This window comes from Triturus cristatus, chromosome 7 (assembly GCF_964204655.1).
Source record: "Triturus cristatus chromosome 7, aTriCri1.1, whole genome shotgun sequence".
NCBI classification, from domain to species: domain Eukaryota; kingdom Metazoa; phylum Chordata; class Amphibia; order Caudata; family Salamandridae; genus Triturus; species Triturus cristatus.
The window spans coordinates 1230184166-1230209659 of record NC_140590.1 but is presented as its reverse complement, the minus strand read 5'-3'; the positions used below and the strand labels follow the sequence as shown (position 1 = coordinate 1230209659).

Here is a 25494-nt window from a genome sequence, read left to right as displayed (position 1 = left end):
TGGAAGCTTCAAGGTGTTTTCTCAGCACAAGTTGCAGAATTAATTGCCCTTACAAGAGCTTGCAGTTTAACAGCTCATTTGAGAGTGACTATAATTGTAGATGGTCGATATGGTTTTCGTGTGGTCCATGATTCTGTACAGGAATGGTCACAAAGAGGTTTCATATCCTCAGCTGGTACACCGAGTAGAAATGGGGAAAGTGTAAGAAAACTGCTTGAGGCATTGTTAAAGTATCTTCATTTCAGTTAACAAAACCCATTATATTTACTGCATGAATATTGGAGTTAAAATATTACAATCTTGATATATGCACAATAAAAGAACATCTTAATGTTTCAGCCATACTTCCAAGTTGAATGCAAGGTAATTGGTGCAATTACATTAAAGGTCCTATACATAAAGTTAAGAACCAGTTCAGATGGCATCACCATATTCCTATATTTCCTTAATCAGCAGAATGATTTCTACCCTTTTCAGAATCAAATGCAACAGGAAATTATGCAAGTTTACTGAGTGATGTCATTCAATAAAATTGTGAGCGAATATCATATTTGTTCTTATTCATTAGTTGTAAGAGAATGACTCATCAGTACGAATTTCGCACAAAAGTGCAGAAGCAGCACTTTAGGCAATAACCAAGGTAGTATCATTATTTCTAATTAGTCATTGTTACAATCATGCTTCAGATTAAAGTACAAAGATGTTAGGGCAAATCACCCATAAAATGCAGTGCAATAAAGATGCCTCATACTACACATGGAAACTCGCATCACTATTTTTTAAGTTCCTTAGCCAACCTTAAAGGGAATAGTGCAAAATTTAGCTAAAAGTGCACATTGCATGTTGGTGCAAATCTTGCTAAAAAAAAAGCGGGTGATAAAGGTGTACCATAATTCATATGGTATCGCAACATCACGATTTTATAAATTCCTTAGCCAACCTTGAAAGGCAAAAGGGATAGCGCAAAGTTTGGCTGAAAGTACATTGCAATGAAATTAAAACCCTAACCGATAACTATAGCTCCCAGTTCCTATTGGGCCTGCTGCTGTTAATTCAGTACATTTTCCGCAGTTAATAGCCTCTTTGCTTTTATAATAAAGTTTATGAAGGCAGCACTTGAGGAAATTCGTCCATCAGGGGGAAGAGTAGTGCATGTCGAGATTACCTAATGCCATGCTTATTAAATTGTCCCCGCAGCAAACTCTTGCTTTCAATTAGCAACATGGATCAAGTCCCTTCAATATGCATCAAATCTTTTCCATATAGAATACAGAGTTTGCACTTGCTCGTGAGAGGGTTTGGGAACATAGTCAATTGTTTGGTACAGGCCGAAGGGCAGGTGTAGGAGCTCATTAAAAAAAACTAAAAACAAAAATCAAAGTAAAGTGGTTTGTAAGAAGCAATGATGGCCCATGCATGTCTTCTTTTATTGAAAACCTCTTTATTTCCTGATAGCTTCTTAATTTGTTTATTTAAAGCACCTTTAATAGTTATGAGGTAAAGCCAAATTGCATATTTAATTTACTTTCAAGTGCTTGAGTGCCTGCTCAAAACCCATAGCCCAACTGTATCTTCTTGTTGATGTACACATTTGTATTTCTTCCCATAACAGACAGCTAAGTGTGGCTTGTTCTGAAGAAATTAATAGTGACATATACTGAAGTATAGAGCCTTTTTTGCACTAGTTCTCGGTTGGCTGTTCAAGCCAAACTCCAACCGAATCTGGGATTGCATTGCAAATGCCAACAGAAGTTACAGTTAAATGTGCAGCTCACAAAAGTGGCAATGGATAGGTCACAGTTGGAAATAGATGGGTCACAGATGTGCAGACGAAGTTGCACGGTATTGTGCACTTGTGGCCTGCATATTCAACAGGGCTTACACAAATGAATCTGAAGAAGAAACAGTTTTTTTATGTTAGTAGTAGGAGTTTTACACTGTGGAATTCTGCAGAGTTGCATAAATATTCCACAGAGTTCTGCCCCCTTCCCTACCCACAGCCCCGGTACTGCAAGCACCAGCCATTCTGGGATCCATCATCAGGGCAGCGCCCATCCTCTGCTGCTCCACGGGGCTCTTGCCAGGTGACAGACCTATGTGCCCAGGTGCAGCCTGTGCCATATGCCATCCCCAGGTCACCACATCATCCTGTAGTGTCGCTGATCTCGTGTCCCAGATAGGTGACTTTGTGTAAGCCAAACTTGCACTTCTCAAGTTCCGCCGTGAGGCTGTTGGCTGCCAGCGTGTGGAGTACGGTGTGCAGAATGTCGTAGTGTTCGGCCTTGGTCTTTCACATGACGAGGATGTCATCCTGGAAGTAGAGGAGTCCATGGACGTCTTTGAAGAGTGTGTGCATGAGTTTTTGGAAGACTGCCTCTGCGGATGCGAGACCAAAGGGCAACCGTCTGAACCTATAGCAGCCGAAGGGCGTGATGAAAGAGGTAAGCTTCCTGCACGATGGATGGAGTGATACTTGGTAGTATGCAGCTTTGAGGTCGATGGTGGAGAACCATTTGACCCCCTTGGTCTGGGCCAGTAGCTCGTTTATTTTGGGCAACGGGAACTTGTCAACGATGTTTTTGTTGAGTTCTTGGAGATCAATGCAAAGACGTATCTTCCCGCTCTGTTTGTGCGCCACCACCAAGGACGCAAGCCATTCAGCGCATTCTATGGGTTCAATGATGTCGTTGTCTTCCAACTGTTTCAGTTTTGGCTGTACTGCACCTCTGCAGTTAAATGGGATATTCCTAACGTTGTGGGAGACTGGCACCGCTCCTTCTTTGAGCATGATCTTGTGGGTGATTTTTGACATCTTCCTGATGTGGTTGCTGAAAACTGCAGGGAACTCCACTTTCAATGAGACTGGCGTGGATGGGTCGTCCATCAGGAGCACTTGTGTGTCACCATCTGGGTTGAGTTGTATGCCCAGCATTCCCTGGTCTGCCCACCCTAGGACGGATGGGCCTTTCTGCGTGACGTACAACTTCGCTGTTGTGTGCCTGCCTTTGAACTCGAACAGGAGCCACCGGAACCCCAAGATGGGGATTCTTTCCCCTGTGTATGTGACTGGGTGGATGTCAGTGAGATGAAGGTGGTCTCCCACCACGTGGGCAAATTCATTGTCCCATTGATGTTTTTGGATGATCATGTATGGAGAGCCAGAGTCCGCCACCATGGCAATCTGGACGCCTCCAATTAGTAACGTGCAGGATGGCTTCTTCTTGGCGACGCTGCCGATGCCCAGGATTTGGTCCTCAATGCAGAGGATGCAATCTTGGTTGGAATATTCTGCCCTATCTTTGTCGTCGGAGTCCTCTTGAACGTATTTGACTGCGGAGGTTCTGGGCTTCCGTCTGCAGGCTTTGCCGAAATGTCCAGTGACTCCGCAGAAGGAGCATTTGACGTGGAATGCTGAGCACTTCCTATCGTTCGCCATGTGGGATTGGTTGCCGCATCTGTAGCATGTTCCTTGCTTGTCCCCAGGCACGTGGCTGGGCCCCTTGGATTTGGGCGTAGATTGCCTGTTGGAGGCTGAGCCAGAATTGGCCATAGGTTTTGCGTTTGGGACCCACCGGTCTGTCACCTTGCACACTGTGGGCTGTTGGACAGGTTCTTTCTTGGCGGCGAGTGTGCACCGTTTGAACAACTCGGCTCTCTTGACTATTACGATGTTCTCCGGGAAGGACGCTTTGCCACTAACCCACAGCTTCTCCTGGACGCTTGAGTGTGTAGTGTGCATTATGATTTCATCTCTTATGAGGTCATCGTGCAGGATCCCAAACTTACAGTTGATGGCCAGCTTCTTGAGGGCAACTACGTAGTCCTCCAATGTTTCTGACTGTCTGTTTGCGCTGGAACAAATTGTACCAGTCGATGGCTGTGCAAATTACTGGCTGATAATGGTTTTCCAAATCTTCCAAGGTATGTTGGAAGACCTAGTAGTCAGTAAAAGCCCTAGGTTTCTTCACCATGTTTTCGTAGACGCGCGGGCCTTCTGGACCCAGATTATGTAGGAGGATTTTCTTTCGGCGTTTGCTGTAGAACGCCTCCTCACCTTCATCTTCCAGCACTGATAGATAGTTCAGGAAATACCCCTTCCAGTCGGTCCAATTCATGGCTGGTTCGCCTGGTTTTGGTAGGAAGGGTACTGGGTTGGTTAAGAAGGTTTCTGCGCACATGGTGCGGGTGGTGTGGAAGGCGGTGTGCCTTGAGGAGAGGCGGAAGTTGCTAGGTGACGCTTATGGCCATGTAGTGGGGCACGTTTGGATGTGAACAGGGTGCCCCTCGTGCTGGCTCGCTTGCTGTGATGCACTCACTGACGCTGCTGCTTCATGGTGTGGCAATGCAGGTCTGAGGACCCGGTACCCCTCGTGCTGGCTGATAAGCTGTCGGTGTTGCCTTGCCTGTGGTGAGGCCATGGGAGACCCTTGTGGGACAGCTCATGCATGAGAAAGGTCTTGTGAATCCCACAGCCCCCTGGAGCAGGTCATGATAGCGGGTGCTGAGGAAAGAGCGGAGTCCGTGAGGCACGCACCGAAGGCCTCACGCAATGAACTGGTTGCTGCTGCCTTACTCCCGCCTTGCAGGATGCAGTGGACTGGCCGTGCCCACCGCAGTACTTTTGCCGGTTCTCCCCTACCTTAACGGTGGCTGGAAATGGCCTTGTGGGTCTGCCGGCTTGTCGCCTCTGTGGTGTAGCAAGGTTGCCCCCCCCCCCCCCCCACCCCCTGTAATGAGGACAAGACAGGTAGGTATGTGTAGATTCTTCATTCTCATAAGGAAGAGCCGTCTTATAGCCTTCGTGCCACGATCCGAAATGGCAGTCCGCGTCACGTCACTCCCACAATGCTTTGCGGTGAGTCACGTGACAGCAGAAAGCTAGACCGTGACACTACATATCCCAGTCCTCAGACTCTCAAAGCCCGGCTCCTCTGTCTACGCTGTCCTCGGTCCCCAAAGCACCAGCTCCTCGGCGCAGCCTCAATTCCCAAAACCTCTAAGTGTACAGCTTTGACTAGCTGCAGGGTGGGGCGGAGGGTCGGGCTGTGCGCTACACTAAAGCAAGGATGCATTTCAGAGAGCAGGGTTTAAGAAACCGGGGCTATGCTCCTCCTCAATATATTTATTGATTTCCACTTCTCCCCTCCCAAACCCCTTCTTACATAGCCCTTTTTAGGTCGAGGACTACCGGTCTGCCGAAAGGCAGAACCGGAAGTCGGAGATTTAATGGAGAAGAGGGGCTTGAACCCACCCCTCTTCTCCCCTGTTCTCCATTGGCTGGCCTCGTAAATGCTGGCCAGCCACTGGAGAAGAGGTCAGTCACTCCGATTAGGCCCCGTCCTTTTCGGATCGGGGGGCGTGTTTTTTGCGAGAAGTCTCAAGGAGGAGACGACAGCAAAACACGCCCCCGAATCCGAAAAGGACGCTGCGTTTCTCCGAGACATTTCTGCTCTGCCTCGGAGAAAGGCGGTGGTGTGCCTTTTGCTCTGCCTTGTTTTTAATATGCCGATCGCAGTTCAGAACCCCAAATCAGACTTTCATGCATTACAGGAGGATGACATATAACCTATTTTACCTGTGATTTGGGGGGCAAATGCCAAACAGTAAGGTGCACAAAAGACGCCTCCCCACCCCAGATAACCGCTCCCTCCTCTTTTCAAGCGGCCAGCCCGACCCGGTTAGGATTGTGTTACACATGAAAGTTTGGCTCTCAGGTTTCAGGGCAGCTGGCTTTTGGTGGAAACGGGGGAGAGGGTGGGGGGGGGGGTGAAACAGATGAGTCCCAGACAGCCACCGTCCCCATCTGGGGCCCAGATGTTGCCACCATGTCCAGGAGTGGCTTCTCACGGAGTTTGTTGCATATCCGGTAGTGGGGCGGGGGTACAGGAAGGGCAGGGAAACCCCACAGCGGTCACCTTCATGTAGGGATGGGGGGTCAGAGGGCACACGTTGAGATACTTTCACGCTCTTCTGCATGAGATGTGTGTTCTCGTGCTGGCGGCGACCCCCCGGAGGTGGCACACACATGTGCAGTGTGCGTTTCTGCGTCATCAGCCTGGCAGAGAAGCCCTGCCGGTTCAATTCCTGCTGCACCCCAGTCTTTAATTGGAAGCGGTGTGGAGGTTCGGTCAGTGGTATGAGATAAAATAAAAGTGGGAGTCTCTAAAAGGGGCGTTGCCAAAGAAGTGTAACTAGGAATCCTTTCCGAGAGACAAGGTCTTTGTAATTAAGGGTGTGGCTTAAATTATGTGAACTAGAGTCCTGTGCTTCACACGACACCTAATCAGTACATAGGTTGCTCCCTGCAACCTTTCGGTTACTGAATTCAAATTAATTGCACAACAAAGAACATAACCTAAAAGAGACCTGGCATTGTCAGTGACTGTTAGCCGTATCATGTAAATACGTTTAAAAAAATGATAATCTTGCAAAAAATTATAACTGAAAAGGTTTACGTTCTGACAATATGAAACGATTAATTCAATAGTACTGAGGTCTATGGAAGGGATAGTTTTCTTCATGGAGCATCAGTCACTCCCGTGCTGTCATTAACAACAATTTACTCTGAAGTCTATCGCTCGGTATCACCCTTTTTGCTCCTCGTCTTTCTGAAATCCTCCCTCTGAACAGGGAAGCTGGATGAAAACAATAGATGGTCTCCAAAAGGGGTGTGGCCTAGGATGCGTAACTAAGAATCCCGTGCAAGGGGTGTTGCCTAAGTAACAGTGTGGCTTAGCATATGTAAAGTAAAATACTATGCTTTCCATAGTACCACCCCACCAGTATTTTGGTGCATCACTTTAAGCTTTTGTCAGACATATCACACAGTAATGGATATGCACCTAAACCAAGCCAAACCTGTTGCCTTTGGCAGTGCTTGTTACCAGTAACAGATAAATGAGTGACAGCAATGATTGTGTAGTAATTAGAACTGAAAACCTTTCAATTTGGAAAATATGAGTGAATTAAACATTTAAAGATCGGTGAAAGGTGTGGTAGTCTTGGGATCTCAAGCACCCCCTTTCTTACAGTCACTACTTTCCTCTGCAGACCACACAACCCACCCTCCTTTACTCCCCACATATATGTAAAATCCCCCATTTGCATATCTCACACCTCATCTCTTTCCTCTTAAGCACCCTCTTTTCACTCATTTTTGCATGTATTTCTTTGTATCTGCTTCACTTCACTGTCCCCACCACAGAATGCACCCACTTTCTTTTACTTTCGCACTGTCAGTATTTTAATAGCTGTGTACCCCTTTCCAGAAACTTTGCATACAATCACAATTCCAATTGGCAAACATGACCATTCCACTGTGAGATCTGCAGAGAGGCCAAGGATTGGATGTACATGTATTTTGAATCCCTTTATAGCCCACTGAAAGGCGCTAGCACTGCCTTCAAACTCAAATGGCCTGCTATGTATGCTTACACACAGCCTGAACTCACAGAGACAGCTAGGGAGGGCGTTAATATACAAAAACACAACTTCTTGAAACAGCAACCACTCTATGGGAAGGCGAGGTTGAGTAAAACATGTCAAATGCAAGCGGAGCTACAACGCTGACATGGATTGTTTTTTAGAGCGATTGATCACCCCATCAGGGTGGTTGGTCTATAAAGTTAAGGGCATAATTATATGGCCCGATATAGACCCGTGTCAGCGTCTGTTTTTAATTACTGCCGGGTCTGAGACCCGGAGGGACCCGGCCCAATTCATGGCCTGCCTCTGAATATCTAACACATTATCTTCCTCACTGTCTCGCTGGAGACAGCAGTTTCTTTCCTCTGGCACTGTCAATATTTTAACAGCTGTATAAACCGCCTTCAGACACTTTCACATAAAACAGTAAATAGCACGTGTGACCATCTCTCTGTGCACGCTGCCGAGAGGCCAGTGGCCGGATGGGCTTGTAGCCAGAACCACCGGCAGGCACTCTGAGAACCTCTCACTAACTACCCTCAGCTCTCTTAGAAGCTCTCAGTAACGCCCTGCCATGAATTCCCCCCCCCCCCTCATTCCTGAAAATCACTAAGACACATACAGGAGTCTAAAGTAATGCACAAACAAAAAACTACAGAAACACAACATATGGAAAAAAGTAATGCAAGATGAAGTAAATATGTAAAGTGTAAACATGGAGGTCATCGCTGACATGTTGATTACCGTGACGTTGTTTAGACATGACCAGTGTTTTTGGCCGTCAAACTTAAGGATGTGACTATAAGGCTTGGTTGAAACCCGTTGGAGACTCAACTGCGAGAGAAGAGGTCTCCAGCTTTTAATTGGACGAGGAAGGGGGTCTCCAGTGTTATACTGGGAGAGAGCAGGGGGTCTCCAGTTTTCAATAAGGAGAAAGGATTTGCGCGGCCTAAGTTACATAGAAGAATATTTAATAAGGGGTACCCACAGACTCATGTGGGAGACAGGCGTGCCACCCCCCATTGTACTGGTAGAGCAGGGCACTCGGACGTCGCCTGCAGGATGAGGGTGGACTTTCACTGGAAAGTTGTGGGTCGCTTCCTGTTTGAAGTGTGACAGAAGGTGTGTCATTTAACGTTTTACTTGAGGAGTTAAGCGGTGCATTCAGCCTTTTAAATAAGAAGGGAGCTGTTCCCGCAGCGATCGAGAGAGGAGGGGTCCCTGGCAGGTACGTAGCGGTTACTTAGCGGTTCTGTTCGAGGTGTTTGAAAAATAAATACGCATTTATTTACATGTTCTGTTGACGAGCCTACCCACAGCATGTTTTTAATTAAACCTAGGCAAACAGCTACATACTGCTTTTGACGGGGCCTTTGAACAACTTTTCCTTTTGTTATACTGATTAGGAACAGAGATATAGGGGACATTGACCCCTTGTTCAACAAGCATTTACAATGCAATGGTCTCGGCATTGGTAAAATTAGAGCTATTGGCATTGCTCATGACATTATTTTTGTTTATGTTTTTGTTTTTAAAACATTTAAAGAAACGGCATTGTCATGAGCAATGCCAATAGCTCTAACTTTAACAATGCCGAGACCATTGCATTGTAAATGCTTGTTTAGGTTTCTCTCTAATCTTCTTTTTACTCTTGTTTGAGGCCACGCTCTTCTCACTCATGACCACACTCCCTTACACAGTGTGAGGAACCAACCCAGCTAGCCTCCCCACCGCTTTACTGCCAGTGGGCTCCAACTATGGCAAGGGTTAACAGCTTGAAGAGTAATCTGCAGGGAGGTCCCTCCCACCCCCAATGCCCCAGAACAGACACTATCTCCACAAAAGCAATAACCTGCTGCACATTAATTTACAGCAATGTCATGGTGGCCAAGAGGCGCCTTCTCGGAGCTTAGAATAAGTGAGAGCAAGCAGGCGACAATCCTTGGACTTTCACTCCCTCTTAGGTCTTGACATTCTTAATGCTCTACCCCCACCTGGAACTATTCATAGGCATGACTGGTAGGCAGTGGCGGGCCTCTGCTTTCTGCAAAAAGTTGTCCCAGAAACTCCAACCAGCACATGCAGGAGCCCAAGAGTGAAGGCTGCTGGGGAATAACTGTCTTGTGTGGCTTCTACCAACAACTGCGACAACCAAAGGTACTAGGATTCGGTACTTCAGGTGGGAACAGTAGGGACACAGGGCAAATGTGCTTCACTTTGTTTTCGGACCACGTGCTACCAGTCTCCAAACCTATAGTATGGAAAGGGAAAAGAGAAGAAAAACGAAGGGTAGCATATTCTTCTGTTGGCTTAGCAAGAATAAGATTTGACGCTGATTACATTTCTGTGAAGTGAGCACCAAATTGTGCACTTTCAAGGAGGGAAATGCAAATATCTAATATTACTTAAAAATTCCATGTTACAATTTGAAATGTATTATTGAGCAGGCTGCGGACTATGGGCGTTGATTAAAATGCTCTGAATTAATGCATAGGCAGGACCATTAATGCATGGAATAACTAGAGGGATAATTAAGATGAGTTGCTTTTGTACAGTTTAACAACTTATTTATTTCGCCTTTTCCAATTCAGTAGTTGCACATGAAAGTGCTTTAAAGACTAATTCGTTAGCGTTCTAATTGCATGACGGTAGTAATCGACAGCCGTTGGAAAAGTCGAAGTTAAAAATAGGAAACGTCTAAGTTTAAAATAAAAACAAGCATTTGCAATGCAATCGGTCTCGCCTTTGGGACATTATATGCATTTAGCAATGCAGCACATTAGCCTGGGTGCTGAAACATCTACGGTTACAGGCACTTGGGACCGTTCATTCATATGGGCAAGGGATGTCACACACACATCATCACAAACGCAGCAAGGATCAATGGAGTTCAACGAGTGCCGTAATGTTTCGGGAACAATTGAACACAAGCTCAGCCTGTATCTCTATCTTGGAAGCAGACTATGGGTGATCAATGTATCGGCCGTGATCAGAAAACAACTGATCTGGTTAGAACACATTGTGACAAACTGGATATGATGGATGTCATTGTGAAATCTTTTCCAAAAACAAATGTTGTCTGGTTCACGTACACAAAATTCACAAAATGTGTGGAGTGGCAGAAATGAAATAATGCGACTATTGACCAATAATGTCATTTACAGAGTTGACTTTGTAGCTAACCTCACCCCTTCACAGCCTCCTTTTTGTTGAGGAGGGGCTATTGGAAGACAAACAGTGGAAAGTACAGGAAATAAACAGGCTATTAGGATATTACTTTCAGTTCCGCCCACCTTCTTCCCAACCCATAGGACTAGGAGAAGCAAGGGTGATGCAAGGGGCACATGCAACCCTCACTGTGCCTAATTGATGGCATGAAGTCCGCCATGTCTTCTCGATGGTTTCACCTGAGACAGATGGGCACTGGTAATACACTTTTAAGGTAATGTGTCAAGGAAAAGATCAAACCATTCACGTAACTTTTACACAAGTATAAAATGTGGCGCGAGAGCTCGCCCTCCCCTGCAGCTATATTTAGCTCCAGCTGCAGTCGCCCCAAACTGTTTACTTTAAACACTAAAGCCATTCAGACGGTGTAGGTTTGTTTCAGATAAGCACAGCTGCGTAGTTCACGGAGAGGGTAGGGTGCTGGGGTTTGCTATGGTGCTATGCAATATGTCTCGCATTTGTGAGCCTTTAAGCTATTGGCATTGAGAATGACAATGCCTTTTATTTATGCGTTTTTAAAAGGAACACCTATATAAAAGGAATTGTTGATTTTAATGCCAAGAGCTCAAACTCTTGCAAATGCAAGACCACTGTAATGGTGGACATGCCCCTTTTTTAGACGCCTCTCCAATATTCAGGTTTCCATGAGTAAAGGGGCACGGCCAACATTAAAGTTGAAGCCCGTATGGTGCTTTCACCCAAAGTTTTAAAAAAATAAGTAAATTCAAAAGGTTCTGTAGCGTGGCCACTAAAGTGAAAGCAGCCCACGCTGGTAATTAAATAAGTGTGGTCACGAAAGTGAAAGCGGACTGCGCTGGTAATTAAATAGGCGCAGCCGCTAAAGTAAAAGCGGACCGTGCAGTGTAAAAAATAAATAAGTGCAACCGCTATAAAGCGGACCGCAGAGTATTTGGAATAAAAATACATTACTATTTAAATAAAAGCGTGAGAGTGTCCTGGGTGGAATAAGGGAAGAGCATTTCAAGAAAATGGTGCTCACCAACATATAAAGCAGCCAGTGTAACAAGTGAAGTAAAAGGGCCAGTCCTCATGGGAGGTTACAAATGAAGACAAGGCGGTACTAAGGCGGGACTAACAAGCCTATGCATGAATAAGAGGCCAGCATTTATGAAGGGCAATGACATAAGCCAATGACGAATATGTGCGGGAGTGGGCAGAGCTTCAAGTGCATACTCCAATTCAGCATGCCGCAGAGCAGCGCATGCACTGCCCGGGCTCGACCTAAACAGAACAATTTTAGGGGATGCTCAACACCTCAATTACCACAATTAAGTGCGTAACAAAAAACAAAGAGATCTCAGAGCACTCACAGAGTTTGCTCCTGCGGCATGATTTTAAGCATACACGTTCCATCACTGTGTTTGATCTTCATTGTCTGTGGAAACCTTTCAAACAGAAAAGCATACCTTTACATTGTTTTATATTTGTGCAAATTGTCAGTTATATTTAAGGTGTGATAGGTGGATTTATTGTACTCCATATACTAAAACTAATTAAATAACAATAATTGAATAACTGAACACATAGAACTTGCCTGACCTTTGGTGCTAACTGGACGAGAGAATAATGTAACACTAGAGTCTCTGAACTCTACCATATGCAATCGTGGATTCAAATCGAGTCATCCCTGCTTGACCAAACTGTGTGATCCGAAGCAAATCTCTTTCCTACAATGTGTATCATTTTCTTTAAAGTCGAGTCTGAGAGCACACTGAAGTAATTCAGTACAGTATCTGTTTTGCAGAAACCTAATTTATATAAAGTTAACAAAATAACCTTGCTTAACATTTTATACACTTTATCGATATAAATAATGAATCTAAACTGACATTTTCACTAATTCATGGCATCATCGGCCTGGGGGTATTTGTGAATGTTTCATATTTAAAATATATTTCTTTCAATAAATGATACTGAATTCGGTGATATATTCGTACGTACTTAATCAAGACACTGAAATATTTTGAAAAATGTTTCCATTGTAAAGTCTTTATCGTTTGTTTTCAAAACATTTGTTGCTGATTTGCATATGGCTCGGCTCGTACTCTGCTCTAAATGTAGTACCCACTAAGCCCTTCAATAAAGATATTAGTGGACATGCAGAAACGGCGAGTTCAGGGGGACACATGCTACCCAGAGAATACATGATCTACTTCAAGAAGGCGAAGGCTCTGGATGAAAAATAGGGGAAAAACATGTAGAAATGGGCACGGTAAATTCGATTTCTATAGGCTACTCTATATTTAAAAAAAAAAAAAAGCTTATTCTTCATTCTCTCTCTCAACATCCCCGCCCCCCAAACACACACACAACCTCTCCCTAGGAAGTTAATGGGGCCAAAGGTAATGGGAAATATAGGGTGGGAAATAGTGGGGATTTTTTACAGGCCACTAATAAGGAGGTCATCCCTGGTCTATGTGGCCCACACATTTTGTTGATATGATACCTGGTGAAGTGCTAATTCATACCGAAAGACTGGACTCTAATTGCACCGACCCATAAACTGCCGGCCAGCATCATCATAAAGTAGCTTACAAATGCTCGTATATTTTTGGCCTTTCAAGTAGAAGGGAAAATAGGTAATTCAGCTGAAAAAGTTTTGCCATTGAAATAATACCAAAGTTAGGACTTCCTCCAAATGGCATGCTAACCTTCCGCATTGAATTTGCTGGGTAAATAGGATTAAACATTAACAACTCATAGCGCTCAAGGTGTCAGATTGCTATGTGTGACATTTTCATTATTTCAGTGTAATTATGAGTGACATTTCAACAACTATGAGTGACACACTCTCGCCAGCAAAATCCAGCAATGAAGACAATTGTGATTTACCACCCTTTAACAGTCTCCGTAATCACTCTCTCTCACATGCTTTTGTTTTTACTTTTTATAGCTACTCGTACCATTGTAGGGTGTCGGAGAATTGTACATCAAACATGGAGACAGTAAATGATATGTGTGTAAAGCAGTGTATAGGAAATGTTGCAAAAAGAGGTATAGGAAAGGTGTCATAGGTCATTCATACTGGGCATAATTTAAGAGTGCTTGATCTGAAGATGCACAAACTCAGAATGTAAAATGTACCACCTTGGTTGGGGGTTGTCATTACTAATAACAAGTGATTTCTACCCAACTGGACCCGTTTAACAACATTAGGATAATGAAAAGATTGGGGGAGATATTAACTCTAACTTATACTTTGCAGTTTGCATGCAGGCCTTTGATGACAGTTAATAGTTCACTGTACTGTATCAGGATTTTCATTTGTAAATTGCAACTATTAAAATGATCTCTCCGACAAAAGCAGTAACCAAATAACCTATTTACATCATATGCACTTCTGTGAGCTGCATGATGCTCGTGCTTTGCAGCAGGCACATTAACCTTCTGTGTAAAATTCTCACTAGACAAACCTTGATCGATCCCCAGCGGGTCCATTAGTCACAAGATTTTTCTTGACAGTTTTATTGGAGCTGGAAACATGCTGGAGGCAAGTAAACTGTCAGGTGCCATTGGAATGTGGCAGACACATTGACGGGCCTGGGATATTGGTTGACATGAGGTCAGTGCCCGTCACCAAGGCCAGTAAATGTGCAGAAGGAGGTGGGTAAATTACCACCGATCCAAGAGAAGTCCCGGGTTGCCCGCGGGGATAAATCTGCAAGGACTTGGATGAAACTTTGTCAAGTCAAATGAAGCAATCGGGTGAGCACGGAACAGCTGTGCACACTGGTCATATCATGTGTCAAAACGTCGGTACTCAAACCTGCTGCCATCTTTACCAAACATTGCTCCAAATACGTAATTTGGACTGGGGGCTAGGGTTGTTTAAATGACACGGCCCTGTGCAGTGCACTGCATTTGTTACTGCGGTTATGAACCGGTGCCCCATGAACCCATATGCATACTGCGGGTCAAGTGCCCCTCTTTGCCATCCCTGCTCTTTGGTGTATATCTGAAAGGCGGCGCTTCCCTATTCCAAGAAATTACACTCTTATTCTTGAATTACTTGAACAGCAGGCACTTACTCACTTTGTGAGAAGAGTGGCAATTCAGTATGCGCTGCCTCGTGGCCGCAACGACTTCCGCCGGAAATGTCATCTGCGTGGACATACTTCAGTGACTCTCAGCAAAAGGGCAACTTGCATGGAAATACAAACAAAAAATATGTTTGTATTTGTTGGAGCAAATGTTACCTAAAACCATCTGAGGAGTAACCTGGCTTAAACACTTATGGGGCAGTATGTATTAATGAAGCATATGTGTTAGGAAACAATGATGAGCAAACACTCGCAGTTTGGATGTGGTGATATTTCAATCATAGGTCCTCAGACATGACATCAATTCGTCTGGCAAGCGCCTATAAACTAGCTATGCTTGGAGTTCCTTTTACGTACACGTTCATTTGCCCACCCTTCTTTAAGAGCCGTCACCCCCTAAAAAAGACCACCCTTTTCAGCCCATCTAAGTACTGCTGAGTGTTGCGTCCTAACAAATACGGAAGCTAGGATTCTAGACTCCAGTAACTACACCAGACACACAGAGATAGAATTCTAGTTTCAACACTGCCACCAAGTGCTCCCGCATAAGGGGTGACACCTTTAGCTGGTCTTTACTTTTGAGCAGTTTATAAGCTGTGGTGTATATGCCCATCATTAAACACTAAAACGAAACTACAGGTCCCAAAATACAACACGCTTTTGGATAAGATGCAAACCATGGGTAAAGGTGTTACACTTAATGAGGGGGCATTCGGTGGCCGTGTCAGGCTGTGACTGCACTGTACTCAGTCAATAGAAGACACAAGATTACGTAGGCTTCCAGAATGTATGATGTTCCGAGTTCAACCTCAAACACGACTTTACTTCGTATCCGCTCACTCGCACACCTGCTGCTTTAACCCTGCCTATCATTCAGATGACACTCACGCTCGCAGGACCAAGCCATGCATCTTGAAGGCAGAAAAATCACTTTGCTGATCGAATTGGAGATCAGGATTCGGGAGTGTGCAGAGTGAACAGCACTGGTGACTTTGGAGCCAAACAATGTCGCCATGAATGAGCGATCACCGGCCGGACCTTAGGTAGACCCCGGCAGCAAAGACAGATCATTTACATGTAATCCGCTCTGCAGGGCGGCCCCGGTCACCGAAACAAAAACAATCGGATCGGGCAGCCATTTTACCTCCTCCCCATCACACACACATCCGCGCCCCGCCTGGCACTGCAACCCTTGCTACCTGCATCCACAGACAAGCAAGTAGGAGCGGCCACCCTCGGAATCGCCCGCCCCGTGCACCACTGGGAACCTGCGCCGGGATACCGGCCCATCACTCGGAGTAAGGTTGTGCGAAATTTGAGGTCAAGAGCAGCTGTCCAGGAGGTTCAGCTCGCCGTTAATGCGAAAAAAACTAGCGGGCACTGCAGTGCTTGACATGAGCAACAGCAGCATGAAGAAGGCACGAACGGGAGAGGCGGGAGGGGGCGGCGCTTTTGAAGAAGGCACGACGAATGAGAGAGGCAGGAGGGGGCGGCGCTTTTGAAGAAGGCACGAAGGGGAGAGCGCGGGAGGGGGCCGGCGCTTTAAATGAGCAGCAGTTGTGAAAGGCACCAATGGGAGAGCGGGGTGGGGGGGCCGAGACAGTAAGAAAAATCACGTACTTCAGAGAAAAAAGTCCAACAACCAAAACAACGCCCCTAATACAAGTAAAGGGGCCAATAGCCATAGGCTTGGCTAAGAGCCCAAAAGGAGGGACTTAAAAAGACAATTAACCAATACCAACTACAGAAGGTTTGAAAGGCACACTGGAGACCAAATGAAAACCGCTATTTAAAAAGAGGCGGTCTTCCACTCACTAAAGTATATACTGCATGTCTCAACGAGACCGCGCAAGCGCTGCCTAGGCGAAACCTAATTAGTGACTGACCCTGTATGAAAATGAAAACCCATTGATCTTCATACAGTATGCTAACTCCGATAGCCCTATAGATTCATTGGAGACTTCTGTAAATGAGGCTGACCAGTCATCTCGGACTACTGCTGACAGACACACACTGTTATGAAATGTTTGTTTAAATTCAACTTCCGGTAGCATGTTTGGTTGAAAAAATTATTTCAACGTGAAGTAGATGTTGACAGAAATGGAGTCTGCTGATGGTCTGTAAAAGTGTGGCAAACGTCTAGCGTCTGCTTGCTCCGTGCCTCTTGTTGGAACGCCTGCAGGCTTTAGGGTTCACATAGACATGCTTGAATGGGAAACAGACCGCGCAGAGCACCACATGACTGACTGCAATCAGGTAGGGGAAATACGCAGTTAATTCCTCTGGTGGAGCAGAATGGCGGAATTTATTAGGAATTCCTTGTTATCCTCTTCCATGCTCGTGACGGCCGGGAGCCGTCACGCGTCACGGTGGGCGTGTGCGCACAACGGCTCCCGGCCGTCCGAATCCCCGCCCACAATGGAAACGCCCGCACAATGCGGAAATTCCGCACGCTTGGAAGGGGTTATAAGAGTAACGTGAAATTATAAATTCCTCCAATTCCACCAGCAGAATAAAAGATTTTGCCCACCCTTAGACACTAGCTGATACATGGGAGGAACTCAAGATATTGCAGGAAAGTGTTTAAGAAGCAGAGCAGCAAAGATGGATCAGGGCAGATTGTGAGAAAAATGCAAATGACATTTGGATGTCAGTAGATGGAAGACCAGTATTAATGGATATAGTTTGTTTCCCATGACCGGACATTTCCATGGTCCAAGACATCTAGGAAGTGATGCAATGGTGAGATTATTAACACAGAATTAGTTTAATCCGAGATTGAGGATGCTTGCAAAAGAATTGGGCCATCTATGTGACATGTCATGAATGTGGGAATGAGAACATCAGTAACACTGAGTAACCTAGGGAGATCAGGTGGTCCCTTCAACAGAATGCAAATGGACTTTACTGTGATGCTTGTTTGTAACTGGTTAAGATACGTCCTGGTTATAGTGTGCATGTTATCTCGATGGATGGAAGCCTACCCAACATGGAGAAATGACAGTCTCACTGTAGCAAAATTGCTGTTGCAAGTGTTGATACCTAGGTATGGACTACCGATTTCTCTGGAGTCTGATCATAAGACTCATTTCAATAATGAAGTCCTTGGGATGCTTTGTGCAGCATTATAGATTGAGCAGAGATTACACTGTGGGTATTGACCACAAGCCTCTGGAATTGTTGAATAGGTCAATTGAACAATAAAATCCCAATTGGCAAATGTTTCTGCTTCCGCATCTCTGAAATGGCCTGGTGCTTTACCTTTGGTGATAAGTCTCTGAAGTATTCCTAACAGGAAGACTGGGTTGTCTCCTCGCGAGATATTGATAGGGCGTGCAAGAAGATTGCCTGCTGTACCTGTGAATGCACTTTTGAATATTACAGATGACATGGTACTCGATTACTGCAAAGGATTGGCTGATGTGGTATATTCTGTTTCTCACCAGATTGAAGCTGCTACCTTAAATCTGCAAAAAGAACAGAGCCACAACCTCAGCCCTGGAGACTACGTGTTAGTCAAGCTGCATGTGCTGCAGTCTTGATTGGAACCGAGAGGGAAAGGCCCTTTCCAGGTGATTCTAATCACGAACACTGATGTTAAGTGTGCCGATGCACCAAACTGAGTGTGGAATGAATGTGCCCAGAGTAACAAGTCCATATGTAGAGATGGAGTTCTTTGACCCAGAACCAAAAGCACTAGTGACCGAATCACTGCAAGCTGGACAATTGCAAGTAGCAATGCTGCAAGGAACACAACAACAAGGAGTAGCAAGGGGTGACGAACTGCAAACAGCTGCACCAATCCAGGTTTGTGTGATTTCACAAAGTGGAATTAAAGTCTCTAAAGAAGAAGAATGAGAAGAAGAGACAAGGTATCAACCTGAGAGAAAAGTTGAGACATAACCAGAACAAAGAGATAACCTGACTGATGGAACAAGTACTGGATTATATAGAACCACCTGCAATGCTGAAAGGCCACAAAACTATGGTCAAAGGAAATTGAGATAGTGTGTCAGTTGATCACATACTGCCAATAATTGCGGAAGAGACTCGTAGCGGTAATTCACACTTTAATGGACATAGTGCATTAACCAGGTGTTAAATGTGCCAGTGGAAGACTTGCTTGACCTGAGATCGAAACTGCTGAGCCCCCATGACCTCACACTAAAAATAAATAGGGACAAAACTAACTGAGAAAGGTTTCTGAAAAGAAACAAAAATATTGAGAGATTATCAAATAAAAGAGTGCAAAAGACTAAAATAAATGGTTTTAAAAAAAAAATAATTCCCTAGGCCCACGGATGCAGTAGAAGAGTAAGGATAACACATTTAGAAGAAGACTCAGTAGGGATAGGGATAACTATACCAAGATTGCTTAATAAAGCTTAAACGAACTTACTGCAAAAGAACAATTCAAGAAGCTGCTTTGGGAAAAGAGGCTGAAAAGTGAACTGTTGACTTATTGCTGCTATATTTTGCTTAACTATCGGACTACAGACAAACGTATTTCCTAAATAGAGCTAGATGGTTATGGGTATTAAATGTTTAGTAGTAGTGTTAGCAGTCATAACAATGTTAATAAGATTTATTTTACACCAGAGAGAGAAAAGCCTATGCTACAACTGAAACTACAAAATTTGCACACACATGAGATGAGATGAAATTAAAGGCATAATTCATTAAAGAAGATTATTCTACTGTTTAGTCTGGGTTAGTTCACGTATAGACAAACGGGCACTAGACATGAAGGACTTATGTCTGTGACCACTTATCTTCATCAGCTGCAGAGGAATTGACCTATCACCACAGTCCTTTGTCATACTCAATCAAATGTAGTATTTTGATTAGCTTTGTGTACAGGTGAGAACACTTTGAATATTTTTATTCAAATTATGTCTTGGTTCTTTCAAGAGTACCTTTACTGGACAGCATGAATTTACACCCACAGGCAAAAGAAATGGACACAGATTGGCATTATTTTACACCAATAGATGGTGTTAAGGCTTATGAAAACAATTTAACCTGCTTAATGAGACCCTTAGAGAAAGTATTCATTATGACAAGAGAGGGAAGAAGTATAAACATTTTACCTAGTTAAAATAGAGCAAAAAAGATTTTGAAAAATGTTTGGCAGAAGAAAAATGATCTATCCTAGATTAAAATTAGAAAGGAGAGAAAAGGGATAAATGTGTTTACAAAAGAAGAAACCAAACTAGAAATAGACATATAAGAATTGGTAGGAGTGAACACCCCTCTGAAATTATGGGGGATATACATGGCAAATTTTACATGGAGAAGAAACTGTCATTCCTGAAGTTGATTTAGTTTGTGGACAGGATGCTTTTTTTCAATTATCAGCTGACTGTGAGGGTATTTGCTATTAAGCTTTGCTGTTTCCTAAGATGTGTCATGTATATAGTGTAGATGCATCTACAATGACACCATCACACACCTATACGAGACATAGATGATGGAGATATTTTTGGAGCAATAATACCACCAGTGAGAGTTGCCTTAAATGATGAGAAAATTAGTAAGCTTTCAACCGTTGTGGACGAGTTGCATACCAGTACCTCCAGAGCTTTATTAATTGTACATACAGAATTAGAGGCTATTAGATCATTGGCTTTACAAAATTACCTAGCATTAGACGTTTTGCTCGCAGAGATGCTGAAAGCTCAGCATTGCTGCTCAGAAATATACCTGACAAAAGTAAGAAAATTCAAGAATTTGCAAAGAACATTTCTGACCTTAAACCTGAATTAAAACCATTAGAAACTCCTGGGATTTTAGAAACTTTTGGTAAAGGAATTTCTGCTACTGGAAATCATTTTACTGCTGCTGGAGGAGGAATTCTGAGAGCTATATTTTTGCCAGTATTAATAGTAGGGTGTTGCTTACTGACCTGGTTTACTTTTTATAAAAGTTATAGATAATATTTTAATAGAAGAAAGATTAGAGAGAGAGAAACAGATGGATAAAGACAGATTTAGGATCAAATGATCACATAAATCGAGAATACAAGAGCTTAAAGGATTCTCAGAATTTAAAAAGAAAAAGAGACTCAACTGAGGATGAAAGTAAACTCTAAAGATTCATTTGTGAAGAAGGTGTTATGGTTACAAGGGGGGAGGGAGCACGCTGCCTCAAATCCCAGCACAGTTCTCCCCATAGCATTCTGGTAAATGCAGTACACTTACATCCAAAGTTGCTGTAGTTTTTCACCAAAGTTGGTGCAGGTAGTGATGTTCTCTCTAGACACGTGTTTCTGGGTTTAGCCCTTCATCAGTAGAGAGCAAAAGTAGTAGAGAGCATAGAAAAGCCATCAGGGGTTGCTGAAATGGTGCCCAAGTCTTCACAGATCACAGTACCACTCCACAGGCACACAGGTGCATCCCAGGAGAGCTCGTCAGCTTGTTGGCTCAAGGGAGCCTTTAAAACACATGGAGGGAGGGCGCACACTGCCTCCCATCCCAGGAAAGTTCTCCCCATTGCATTCTGGGAAATTCAGCACGAGACACAGCGAGCCACAATGTGGACAGTCGCAAGTTTTATGTTGCTTGGGTTCTTGTGGAAGTCGTCGGAAGAGGAGGAGCTCGCACACTGAGCACACAGAGCACGGAGTACACGCTCCTGACAGCCTACCTGCCTGACAGCCTGCCGGTTCCGCTTTCTCCCCCAGCAGTGTGAACGCCGCACTAATCTGATCTACGGCATTGTTCTGATCTCGATCAGCTGATTTTCCTGCGGCCCCAGCAGCACCCCCCACTGGTTTGCCAGAGGAGGAGGTGGTTATGGTGGTGTGTGGCGGGACCTAGAAGTGTGACCTTCGGGTGCAGGGTGCATAGCCCAGAGGTGAGCCTCCCGGCAGAGTCAGGAGGAATACACACATCTGCTGTGTAGTACTGATAGTGACTGGCAGTGGAGGCAGGGGTGGCGGCTTGGGTCGGCTCAGCAGCTCAGCCCCCTGACAGCACATTACTGCCCTGCGCTTACTGCCCACCACCTGCTGTCTCGTGCCTTACCCCCACCAGGGTCGAGCTGAGTGGGCAGAGTGAGGCAAAGTTGTACCAAGAGCAGAGAGCAGTTTGGCCCCCCTGCACCTCTATCAGGGAGATAGTTGCATGTGCCTGGAGTATCTCCGAGGTGACAACAGCAGTTACTGTATTAACCACAGGAGTGGGGGGCAAGAGAGCGCAGCCACCGTTAGGGGGTGGCAGCGGAGTGTGTGCCCGGTGAGTCTGCGGAAACAACCCAACTAGGTTGGGGGCGGCTTGCAGACTCCTCTGAGTGCCCTGCTCTCTGCCCCCCTGGCTCAAGAGGCTGAACAGAAGGAAAGAAAAAGCTACAGGCTCGCGAAAAAGATTCTGGAATCTGGCGAGTCGAAGAAGGGGGCCCCAGGAGGTTGGAAAAGACTAGAGGTCTAAAGAAGTTGGACAGCGGAAAACGGCACTTCAATCCAAAACAAATACATATCATAATTTTTTTTTTTTAGTTATGCGATCAGGCAGGGTGAGGAAGGCATTGGGAGAACATGTAGTAACTCTTAAAAAAATCGCCAAAAGGAAAAAAGGTGAGAAACCAGCAGCAGGAATTGGTGGAAGTTCTACACTGAAGAGCCGGCTAATCTCACCTATTGCGTCTATGTTTGAAAAATCAATGTTAAACAGAAAAACAATGCAAACCTCAAGATTTCACTACTTGAAGGATCCATGTTCATCTCTCTATGCTACACCTGGAGAAACATCAGGTCTGATGACCCCGTTGGCACCCCAAAAAATCAACGGATATATCAAAAGGGGGGAAGAGATGGTTCAAGAATCTACCTTAAGGACATTAACATCAAACTCAAATTTAAACGCGAACAGATAGTGAAACTAGAAAAACAAGACAAGAACAGTCTAGCCGGGGTAATTTCACCACAGTGCGCCATAATAACAACAGCAACAGTACACGTTGCACGAAGCAACATCAGTATCAATTCGGAACATCAACATCATGAACCTCTACCTGCCTCAAGTTAAATCTGAGGAAAGCACGCCATGCAGTTTGGTTACATCACATAAGCCTTACGAGCTGAATATATCAAGCAGCTGCTCCTTACAAACTGATGAGCATGGACAAGAAGTTAGCCTAAATGACTTGCATTCAAACATAGACGAAATAGTACACCTTTGGTCAAACCAAGGTCTATCACTAGTGGCGTAACGATAATTTAGGGGGCCCCCCTGCAAGGTACGGGAGGGGCCGCCTCCGGACTCTTATTAGGAGCTCCCCGGTCAAAGTGCAGTGCTGAGGGGGGCCCCCTGTAGCTTGGGGGGCCCCCCCGCGCTGCAGGGGATGCGGGGCCTGTGTTACGCCCCTGTCTATCACCAACTGACTCGGACAACTCCAGGGCGAGTATAAATGTGGAAGGTATCAGGAGATAAAGGTGGAAGGACACAAAGAAGATGAGCTGGTCATTTCATGAGCGAACAAACCTGAGGAAGACACACACGCGTAAAGGTGGAGGCCCAAGGAAGGGATGAAGAGGAAAAACAGATGTTCAGCCCAAACCACACGGAAGGAAAAGAAGACACATCTGATTTTAGAGCCAATTTTCATTCAAATCCAATGGAAAAATCTGGAGATTCACCTGAAAAAGGGGCAAGTAACATCAAAAGCAATAAAAATGGGCAAACAGAATTAATTCCATCAGTACTCCAAGAGCTACAAATGTCGACAGCTACGTTGATAATGCAGTCAGATAAATTAGATATACAAATAGATCTTATGAATATCATTGCTTCATATATAGCTGGAATAAATACAAAACTTGAAGATTTAACAAACTTAATAAAAAGAGTACAACAGATCTACTCACCACGTGAATCAACCTGTACGTGTTAACCAATAATAGACAAATTAGGCTTCTTCCAACAATATTAGAACAGATACTTTGTTTGAATAAACGCTTGGTTTTGCCGGCTGCAAATTCAGAGATTGCCCACACAATAAAATCAGAGGTAATTGTAAGTCAGAACCATGCACAGGCTCCTACAAATACAACTCAAGAACAAAAGAAAGAATTTCAACTTCCCACTGCTGAGACGGAGGAGGTTATAGGGAACTGATCAGAGTGTCATTATAGAGCAACCTGAAAAGACGAGGCCTCAATCTAGAAGGCAAAAGAAGAAAGAAAGGAAAGCAAGAAACAGGACGAATGATCCTAAACCACAGCAAGGCAATGAAGTATATTCCATCTTCTCTAAAAAAACAGCAGGTGAGCCCCAAGGAGAATATCGCCCTGGAACAACACAGGATAGTTTTATAAGTAAAGAAAATACTTCTAGAGAAGGACCCAAAGGCAAATATAAGGAAAAAGAGGTAGCTCCCTGGAATAACATTATTAATACAACTTTAATGGAAATTGAGGACTTCTCATTAGCATTAATGAAAGATCCAGTGAAAGATGAGTCAAAGGGTAAACTTGTAGCCGCCACAGTAAAGCGTGAAGAAAGCAATAGAATATACAAAGAGCTAGACAATGTGGCAAGTAAAAACAAGCCTGAAAAACACGACCTGTCCCAAACAACAAGGCCACTGCTACAAGAGAACAAGGCGGAAGAAGGTAAAGATAGGGTCAACACAGAGGGAAATTTAAATACTCTAAAAAAGCAGGTTGCAATGAAGTCAGACACTCTGTTGAGTATTCAAAATTTAAGAACGGAGCTAGTGGCAAACAGGGAATCTACTCATATCGGTAACGGGCAATCTGCTATTGGGGCAATTACATATGCTGAAAAAGTAAACACAACTTCTTTACCACAACATCCAGTAAAAATGGCAGATCAATGTACTCCAGTAGTATCTCAAAATCCTATACAAACTAAGCAGCAATGTCCCTCTTATGGTCATCTAAGAATCTGTATCCCCAATCAAATAAAATCACAGTCTAACAATATGGAAGACAAAGATATAAGAAGGGAAATAGTATCCAGCACCCAGGTAACTCGCCAGTTAATATGGACCCCAGAATATGAAGCGCAGGGCAATCATGATATCTTAAATAGAGGCAATATTATGAAACTTATGGCAGAAATTCAGGAACTAAAACACATACAATCATCAGATCTTGTGGCAGTCCATTTTCTACCTGGAGATAACAATACAACAAAAGAACGAACATTAACTACATGGCAGACGCCAGAGTTAGTGCAGCTAATACTAAGTAGATCCGATCAGTTTTCAACCTGGGGAATTCAAATATTAGCACTGCTAATACCTCGTTATCCATTTCCACTGAAAGGCATGGAAAAGCAGGATACTAAAAGGAAAACAAAGCAAAAGGCAGTTTCCGCACAGGTTTATTCAATTCTATATAATGCAAAGGGTAGGAGTGGTATAGCCCAAACCTCAGAAGGATTAGACACAGAAGCACAAAGGGAGACTGAACAAAATCAAGATCAATGGAACTGGCTACCCAGCATACTAAGCAACAAAAGCAGTGTCTGACATGAGAGAGTTAAGGTTACCAGCTCTGAAACAAGTGTTATACACATATTATCTTGGAATATAGCTGGAGCCAGGCGATTACTTGATGAAGGCCTTCCATTTAAGGAGTGGGCAGATTGTGATATATTAGCCCTGCAGGAGACTTGGTCGCAGGAAGAGATTCCGATAGTAGGTTACACCCAATTTACAGTAGCTGCGGAAAAATGCAAGCAATATGGTCGCGCAATAGGCGGATTGATAGTATACGTGTCTACAGCTATAAAAATAACAATGTAACAGCTGAAAT

At 44.3% G+C, this 25494-nt stretch overlaps 1 protein-coding gene across 1 annotated transcript in view; it reads left to right on the top strand.

Moving 5' to 3' along the window:
- Positions 1 to 18344, top strand: part of LOC146811683 (E3 ubiquitin-protein ligase TRIM69-like) — a 174807-nt gene extending 156463 nt beyond the window's left edge. The window contains exon 8 of the mRNA XM_085618664.1: positions 18161 to 18344. Within this exon, the coding sequence (XP_085474790.1) occupies positions 18161 to 18165 (5 nt within the window). The 3' untranslated portion in view covers positions 18166 to 18344. The remainder of the gene's footprint in view (positions 1 to 18160) is intronic.
- The last annotated feature ends 7150 nt before the right edge of the window (positions 18345 to 25494 follow it).